Raw genomic sequence first — 9,177 nt, 5'->3', positions numbered from 1 at the left:
GCTTATTTTTCTCCATCATTGTGAGCCTACATAATGGATCCATCTTCATTGGTATCTTTTGCCTTCACCTCCACTGCACTCGGCTATGAGTACATATTTTTAAAGAAAAATTTTAAATGTTAAAGAAAAATTCTTGGCTGGGCACAGTGGCTCACGCCTGTAATCCCAGCACTTTGGGAGGCCGAGGTGGGCGGATCACCTGAGGTCGTGAGTTCGAGACCAGCCTGACCAACATGGAGAAACCCCGTCTCTGCTAAAAATACAAAATTAATTGGGTGTGGTGGCGCATGCCTGTAATCCCAGCTACTCGGGAGGCTGAGGCAGGAGAATCGCTTGAACCCGGGAGGCGGGGGTTGCAGTAAGCCGAGATTGCACCAATGCACTCCAGCCTGGGCAACAAGAGCGAAACTCTGTCTCAAAAAAAAAAAAAAGTACTCATATGTTACTTTTAAGCTAGGTAATCATCTGAAGCATACAAAACAATGCCTGGAATATAATAAATGTTGACTGAATGAACAGTACCTCAGTTATTGGAGAGGTATTATATAAGGCCATCTCAACTATCAAAGTATTTCAGCCAACAATTTGAAACTCATCCACCAGCCATATGCCTGAAGCTACTTCTCTTGTCATCAGCACATTTCCAGTAATAAAATGGACTCGGGAGAGAAACATCTCATTTGTACTTTCATACAACATGCAGATTAGCACAGTGGTTTGAGTATGGATCTAACCTTTGTCTGGGTTCAAAGTCTTGATCCAGCAATAACTAGCCGTGAACTTGTGGCAATCACTTAACGTCCCCATGCCTGGGTATTTCTGTAGAGTGATTTTCTTTTGATTATGGATCACATTTTCCTGTTTCCCTGCACGTCTAGTGATTTTGTATTGGATTTAGTACAATGTAAAGTTTACATTGCTGATGACTTGATCTTGTATTCCTTTAAAGAATATTATACTTAGTTTGGCAGGCAATTGTGAATTAGTTTGGCCCTTTCAAGGTCTGGTTTTAAGCTTCTTTAGAACTGGTCTTATGTAGGGCTTATTCTTAGGCCAGTTAGCTCTTCTAAGGTCTCTGGGGGTGTCCACTTGACTATATTGAGTTTATCCAACCCACAGCCTGTGGGCTGCAAGCAGCCCGGGATGGCTTTTAAAAAATTAATTAATTAATTAATTTATTTTTGTGACAGAGTCTTGTTCTGTCGCCCAGGCTGGAGTGCAGTGGTTCAATCTCAGCTCAGTGCAATCTCCACCTCCTGGGTTCAAGCGATTCTCCTGCCTCAGCATCCAGAGTAGCTGGGATTACAGGCGTGCACCAACATGCCCGGCTAATTTTTGTAATTTTAGTAGAGACGGGATTTCATCGTGTTGGCCAGGCTGGTCTCGAACTCTTGGCCTCAAGCGATCTGCCCACCTTGGCCTCCCAAAGTGCTGGGATTACAGGTGTGAGCCACCACACCTGGCCCCAGGATGGTTTTGAATGTGGCCAACACAAATTCGTAAACTTTCTTAAAACATTATGAGTATTTTTGTGATTTTATTTATTTTTTCGCTAATCAGCCATCAATAGTGTTAGCTTATGTTATGTGTGGCCCAAGACAATTCTTCTGCCAGTGTGGCCCAAGGAAGCTAAAAGATTGGACACCCCTGTCCTACATATTCAGTTCTCTTCACTCTGGCTGAAGGGAACTCGAATGATTCCTGACCCGTTGTAATCTCTGGGAATCATTTGCATTACAGTTCCCTGGTACTTATTTTTCCTCGGGAATTGTGATTGGCCAGCCTCCTGCGGGTGCATACTGTATGAGTACAAAGTGATATGCAGCCAAAGACTCAATGGCCCCTTAACAGGTTTGTAGAGCTTTTCTCTGTGTAGCTCCCTCCTTCCAGTTACTCTGCTTCACAAATTCTAGCCACCTTGATCTCTAGGAATGCTGATGTGCATCTTCAGTTCTAGGAGGTTCCCAAATTCTCATTTAGGTTCCCATTTCCTCCGTAGTTGACTGGGAATTCCTTTTAGGGATAAGGTCCAGGAAATGGTTAAGACTCCACTTGTTTCTCTTTTGCAAAGAATCACAGTCCTGTGATGCGTTTTTCAATATCTGAAATGTCGTTGCCTGTACTTTTTGCAGTTTTCTATTTGTTATTGGTAGGAGGATATATTCAAACCATCCTACTCTCTCATGCCTGAAATCAGAAGTCTCTCTAGTGACATTTTGCACTTCTCTCTAATCATAGATAAATTGGTCTTTAAACTGTCTCTCTCTCTCTCTCTCTCCTTTCTTCACTCGGAAAATAACCTGGGAGACAATTTCCTTAAGTAAGATTGTAAAACATGAAGCCCCAGCATCACAGGTTAATGTGTATATGACATCCATTTCATAAGCTGACATCTGCGTGGGAGTCTGCAAAAGTCTTAGAGATACCAAAGCATTACCTACGGCACGCAAGAATGGAAATATTAAAGAGTTAATGCAAATTGCTTGTACAAATTACATTGTTTTTCTAAACAGCATGCAGAGTATTAAGTAAATCCAGACATGATAATCTATAAATTAATATGGATTACTATGATTTTCCTTCCCTTCATGTATGGCTCCTCTAAATTTTGGCTTTTTAACCATAAAGCCCCAAAAGAAGTCAAAGAAATTACTTTTCTATATTTTGAGGTAAAATTGTGTGTAGTTAGGAGAAGTGAGATGGGAAGGTGCAGTTTATTGCTGATTTTGCTTAATTTCATGCAGCTGTTGTGGATGGGCGTGCAAAGCAGTTCAAATGGCTCCTACGTCTCCCAATTTGTCTTTCTTTTCCTTTTTACTAAGGTTAAGGAGAACAGAAAGGGACGGAGCTTTAGTGGCCACTAAAGGTTTTTAAACAGGGGAGTGACTTGATCAAAATCGTTGTTTTGGGCAATATTGACCTGAGAGTGAAGAGAGATTGGAAAGAAAAGAGCCCTGAAGTGCAAAAATGGCTTTAAGGCGACTGTCTAGGTAAGGCCACTGACTTCAGCTGAGTGTCAGAGAGTGGCAGGCTTTTCCCTAAAAGACCCAGGGGGGGACACCATGTCTTAGAGGTCAAGACGTGGAACTTTTAGTGTAGTGTGTGTGTCAAGGGTTGGGGATGGACATGGGGTACTCAATTATATGTTAACATTATGGCGCAATGGAGGAGATTCGAAAGAAATATAAATACTTGGGGACGCAACAGCAAGCAGTCGGAAGCCATCTGCCCCAACTTGCGGCCTTCACAGCCTCCGTCCCAGAGAAAAGTCCCACGTCTTCTGCAGTCTTGATAATGCAAATAAGCGAGAACCAGGCGGGCGCCCTTTCCCAGGCTCCGCCCCTCTGGCCGCGCGCCTGCGCACTCACGTCCCGCCAAACCCACCCCCTCACCTCCCCCGCCCGCGTGGTTGTCGCCACCGCAGCCGCCCGAGAGGAACTGGGGGAGGACGGTGGCCCGCGAGGCTCGTCGCAGACAACGCGGCGGCGATGTCCGCGAGCCAGGCGAGTGCCGCGGCGGCAGCGGCGGGGCCTTGCGCGCGGCAGGGCGGCCTGGGCTTCGGCCTCCGTCCGGTTCCCTGGAAGCGGGCCCGCGACCAGCGCGGGAACAGCAGCAGAGGCGGAGGCTCCAACGCGTCTCTCTCCTCCCCTTCAGCCTGAGCCAGGGGAAGCCAGGCGGCCCGGGTGTCTGGAGGGGGGGGTCCGCTGCCCGAGAATGGGAATTCTCTTCACCAGAATATGGAGACTGTTCAATCACCAGGGTGAGGAGCTCGGTCCGCGGGCGTACGGGTGGAGGAGAGGGTCAGCTCGGGCCGGCTGGGTGGGGGTCTCCGAATACTTCCGGAATGTGGGCGGCGCGGTCGGGCGCCGCCTTAGCGCGGGGTGCAGGCTGCGCCGATACAGGCCCGGGACCGTTCGGTCCCCGCTCCCGAGCTTCGGGATGGTTCCTGACTCGCAGCTTAGGGGACCTTCCTAATAAGTCTTTTCCGCAATACACCCATTGCTCCGATTTCGATTGAGAGTGGAAAATATTTCTTGCCCTACGTCCAACGTCCCTGAGTATCACGGCCTGGCCTTTCAGCCCTTTCTTTGCTCACCAATTGGATTTGGACACCACATAGAAATGCTGGGGTCTTCTGGAATGAAGGTTATAGATTGCGGCCCTAACCGCACCACTGAGCGACCGCTGTTGAAGAATGCGGAAAACGGGAGGAATCGCTTGACCTGTCCAGTACACCTCTGGTTTATGAGCCTGCCTTCCACTGCCATCCCTCTTTGTGTGTGTTGGGGGCAGCGGGGGTTCTTCTGCCTCCTGAATTGAGATGGACTTCTCTCCATTTGTTTTACTTAGTATACCTGTGTTTCAGGTTAAGCTTAAGGTCATTTTTCTACTCGTGTGGGTTATTTGCTTAGACAGTTTTTGTTTGTTTTGCTGGGTTAAAAGTGTTAAAGTGTTTCACTGAAAGTTTTAAAAACATACCATATGAAACATTTGTTAACCATAGGTAACTAGCAAGTTACTAAGTGTAAAGTGTGTGATATAGGGATGCTTAAGTTCAGCCAACCTCCGACATGGCCATGAAATACATATCAGGCTTATTAAAATTTGTTACAAAATGACTAAAACTGGGGAAAGAATATAATTTGAACCCAAAGACTGGATACTTACTAAGATATAGTGGCGTACTTTTGTTTCTTTTTAACTCGTTGGGTGGTTCATCATCCTGCTGTCAGTAACTTAGTTTGTGTTTTTCTCTTGTGTAAGCTGGTTGGTGGTGTTACATCCCAGTTTTCCAATAAAGACTTACGTGAATGTTGGTGTCTATTATGTACACGTACTACAACCACCTCCTTCATGAACTAGCTACTCTTGTAAGAAGCTTAGGGGAAGCAAGCATAACTAGAACTTGTGATCCCTACTGTATCTTTTACACACACACACACAAATGTGTGGATAACGTGATACCGAAAGAAAGGGCAGCATCAGTTTTTCTGATAAGAGTTTTCATAATGTAGAGAAAATCAGTTCTAATCAGCACTGTCTCTGACTGGACTGGCTGTTTGTTTTGGGAGCAAGAGTGTGGGAACCAGTCACTTAAACTGTGGTTTTCTGGTCTAGGTTTTCTCACCTAGAACATCAGGGTTCTGTGGAGCCTAGAAATCTTGCAAACTTTATTTCTACATTTCAAATATTAAAACTTACATTGCTATAAGACTGGTGGTACTTACAGTAGATAAGATCTATTCTAGTTTTAACATCCATCATTTTATATTATTTTTAGCAAAGCTAGTATTTCATCTGCTGTGAGGTTTGGAAAGACTGCTTGTTAATTGAGCTCTAGTACTGCCAGAAAAATAGATATCACCACTTTCTGTTTTGAGTCAATGATAAAATTATTTGTTTCTGTAAGTTAAGAATAATTGAGAACTTTGCCAACAGCTCCTTGGAGTAGTAAATAATAAGGATGTGTGCTCTGGTATCACTACAAATTGCTAATAGTAGTGTTTTTATAACCTGTATTTTGTGGTACTTTTTGACGGGACATTTATGTCAGTTTGGCAGAAATTAATAGAGGAATTAATGAAGTTAAGTTCTAGAAAATTAGATGTGAATATTGTGAAAATGTGAATAAATTATTTCTCTTCTGGTAAACAATGTGGCTGTCTTATCAATCGGGTCACTTTTCAGAATATCCACAGTTGGTTTTTTTTTTTTTTTTTTTTTTTTTTTTTTTTTTTTTTTTTTTTTGAGACGGAGTCTTGCTCTGTCACCAGGCTGGAGTGCAGTGGAGTGATCTTGGCCCACTGCAACCTCTGCCTCCCGGGTTCAAGCGATTCTCCTGCCTCAGCCTCCTGAGTAGCTGGACTACAGGCGCGCGCCACCACGCCCAGCTAATTTTTGTATTTTTGGTAGAAATGGGGTTTCACCATGTTGGCCAGGATGGTCTCGATTTCTTGACCTCACGATCCCCCCGCCTCGGCCTCCCAAAGTGCTAGGATTACAGGCATTAGCCATGGCAGGTTTTTTTTTTTTTTTTTTTTTTTTTTTTTTTTTTTCTTCTGTATAGGACATATTTAAGTTAGATATGTCTTGGATGCTCTTGTTTTACCTTCAGTGGATTCAGAATACAATCTTAATATTCTTTTCATAGAAACTCTTGGAAAGAATGTTTCGGGAGATTACAGAATTTGCCATCTGATGAAACTTTAAGCAGTATCTCCTGTTTCTGTCTGAAACCCCCTGAGAACAGCTTTTTCAGTTAAAGCTCAGATTGAGTGCACAGTGAAAGCTCTTTCTATACTGTTCGAACTAGAAAAACTGGAGGTCACATTTAGATGATACTGAGCTTTAGTAGAGTACAAACTGTATCCTAGATGCTGTCATTTAAATCATTTTATTGTATTTTATGTTTTAACAATGTTTTGAAGTAGTTATTTCCCCTGAAAAGGGAAAACTGAGGCTCAAGTGGAATGATTTTTTTTTTTCCCCAGGCCATACAACTGGTATATGCCAGAGTCAGGCAAGTTAAAACACTGAAGGAATGTGCTGCTGATTTTTGGTCTTTTTAAAGAAGAAATCGACATCATTTTTTCCTCCCTCCTCTTCCCCCCCTTAACTTTTTTAGTTGCTAAACTCTAGGTTGTCTTTAGAACTTCGAAAAGTTGCCATTAGTAACTTTTTTTTATAGAAGAGCTTGTGATCAGTGGTTTACTTGTTTTCAGTAAACAAATATTTAAACACCTATTTAGTCCAGGAACTGTTCTAGGTGGTGGGAATAGCAGACAAAACAGAAAAATTCCACTGCCTTTATGAAGCTTTCATGTAGTGTGGGCAGACAGGAAATTAACTCACTTTGTCTCTACAAGTAAAATAATAGTGGTTAACACTTGTGCAAGGTTCACACAGGTTGTTTGATTTAATCTTCACTTAGTTGATTTACTCTTCACAACAACCCTACTAAGTAGATATTATTCCCCTTATTTTACAGGGGCAAGGAAACAGGTAACTTGCTTAAAGCACTATAGTTAAAAGTGATAGACCTGGATGTTAACCAAGATTATCTAGTGCCAGAATTATTTCTCCTACATACACACACACACACCCCTGGATTTTAACCGAGATCTAGTGCCAGAGTCAGTTCTACACACACACACACACGTTTGCCCACAACTTCATATAAGAAGGACTTTGTATAAGAAGGACTCAGATAAAAAGAACTGACTCTGATGTGAACTATAAAAGAAGTTGTGGAATTTCCTCCTTAATGGCCTTGTATTGCTCTCTTGATTGGTTGCTAGAAAAGGAATTGTAAGTATCAATGGGTGCAGGAGAAGCTGCCTGTGCTTCAGGAACCTGATGCTGAGGAAGCCACCTCTGCCTCTGGCTTATTATTATTATTATAAGGGAGTTCAAATGTGTAGAGAAGAGTACATATGGAAGCTGAGTAGCCAAGGGGTAGACTTGCCTCTTAGCTTCTAATACACGTTCTCCTCAATTTATGATAGGATTATATCCCAGTAAACCCACTGTAAATTGAAAACACAGTAAGTAAAAATTGAGTTTAATATGCCAGACTTCCTGAAAATCATGGCTTCAGCCTAGCTTGCTTTATACATACTCAGAACATTTACATTCGTTTACAGTTTGGCAAAATCTAACTCAAAGCCTATTTTATAATAAAGGTTGAATATTTCATGTAATTTATTGAATACTGTTCTGAAACATGGAATGGCTGAAAGTTTTATTACATTTGTCCATAATAACATTCTCATAGTAGGCATATTGAGATTCTATGGGGTCTTTATTTTGAAGTGCATTATAGCACTTTTTGGCTACAAATTTACATTTTGTATAGATGCTTTTCCTTCTTGCTAATGAAAGGAACAGGTTGTGGTGGTGAGAGTAAAGATGTTCAAAGAAAGTTGATCTAGTATTTAAAACTTTGTGACTAATCTGACCTATCATTGAGTTGACGTGTTTGTCTTTGAGCCCATTGCAGAGTTTGGTCTTAAGTTTATAGTTCTCATTGTGACCTACATGCTATGTCTTAGATTTAGGAAGCTATTAAAAAATGGTCATTGGTGGCCGGGACACAGTAGATCGTGCCTGTAATCCCAGCACTTTGGGTGGCCGAGGCAGATGGATCACCTGAGGTCAGGAGTTCTAGACCAGCTTGGCCAACATGGCAAAACCCCCATCTCTACTAAAAATACAGAAATTAGGCCGGGTACTGTAAAATTCTGATGATTCATGTACAGATGGCTTACGCCTGTAATCCCAGCACTTTGGGAGGCCAAGGCAGGTGGATCACAAGGTCAGGAGTTTGAGACCAGCCTGGCCAATATGGTGAAACCCTGTCTCTACTAAAAATGCAAAATTAGCCGGGCGTGGTGGTGCGTGCCTGTAGGCCCAGCTACTTGGGAGGCTGAGGCAGGAGAATCCCTTGAACCTGGGAGGCAGAGGTTGCAGTGAGCCAAGATCATGCCATTGCACTCCAGCCTGGGCAACAGGGCGAGACTCAGTCTCAAATAAATAAATACAAAAAAATTAGCCGGGCATGATGGCACCTGCCTGTAGTCCCAGCTGCTTGAGAGGCTGAGGCAGGAGGAGAATCGTTTGAACCCAGGAGGTGGAGGTTTCATTGAGCCAAGATCACACCACTGCACTCTAGCATGGGCAACAGAGCGAGACTGTGCCTCAAAAAAAAGAAAAAAAGAAAAAAGTCATTGGTGCTTTATTGTAAAAACACACACAAAAATGACTCAAATAGAGCTATGTCTTGGGAGAGAGCAACTAGAACTTGGCAATGAATGTCGTTTGTAGGTGTTTGGGTGGAATAAGGAGGTAAAGATCCTCTGAATCATGGATTCTTCATTGGAATGGCCCTCCAGAGATCTTAGACTACGTGTGGTTTTTTGGGATATTTTCCAGGTTCTGTTTATGTTTGATCGGAGTTTCTTTCTTCCTTTTTGTTTTTCAAGTATTTTAACCATTTGTTAAGAATATGGTATGTTCAAATGTATTAGTTTGGTTTCCCTTGATTGACTTTGGAAATCTGCTTAGGTCTTAAGAGTTTGGGGGCATGGTTGCATATTTATGCATTTGTAAGTATATAGGAATTCATTGAGTTTGTAAAATTAGGCAGAAGAGTAAGGTCTGTAGTGTGGAGAATGGCGT

The 9,177-nt window shown here is 42.7% G+C and overlaps 1 protein-coding gene across 2 annotated transcripts in view; it reads left to right on the top strand.

The window, feature by feature from the left end:
• The first annotated feature begins 3,368 nt into the window (after window positions 1-3,368).
• ARL5A (ADP ribosylation factor like GTPase 5A) overlaps window positions 3,369-9,177 on the top strand; it is a 29,114-nt gene continuing 23,305 nt past the window's right edge. Inside the window, exon 1 of one of the 2 annotated variants that reach the window (XM_010372907.2) lies at window positions 3,369-3,760. In XM_010372907.2, coding sequence (XP_010371209.1) covers window positions 3,715-3,760 — 46 coding nt within the window. In that variant the 5' untranslated portion in view covers window positions 3,369-3,714. The remainder of the gene's footprint in view (window positions 3,761-9,177) is intronic. The other variant, XM_030916465.1, reaches the window with a different exon arrangement.

The sequence above is a fragment of the Rhinopithecus roxellana genome, chromosome 14 (assembly GCF_007565055.1).
Source record: "Rhinopithecus roxellana isolate Shanxi Qingling chromosome 14, ASM756505v1, whole genome shotgun sequence".
Classification (NCBI taxonomy): domain Eukaryota; kingdom Metazoa; phylum Chordata; class Mammalia; order Primates; family Cercopithecidae; genus Rhinopithecus; species Rhinopithecus roxellana.
Note: the sequence above shows the minus strand (reverse complement) of the source record. Positions and strands in the feature narration are given on the sequence as shown.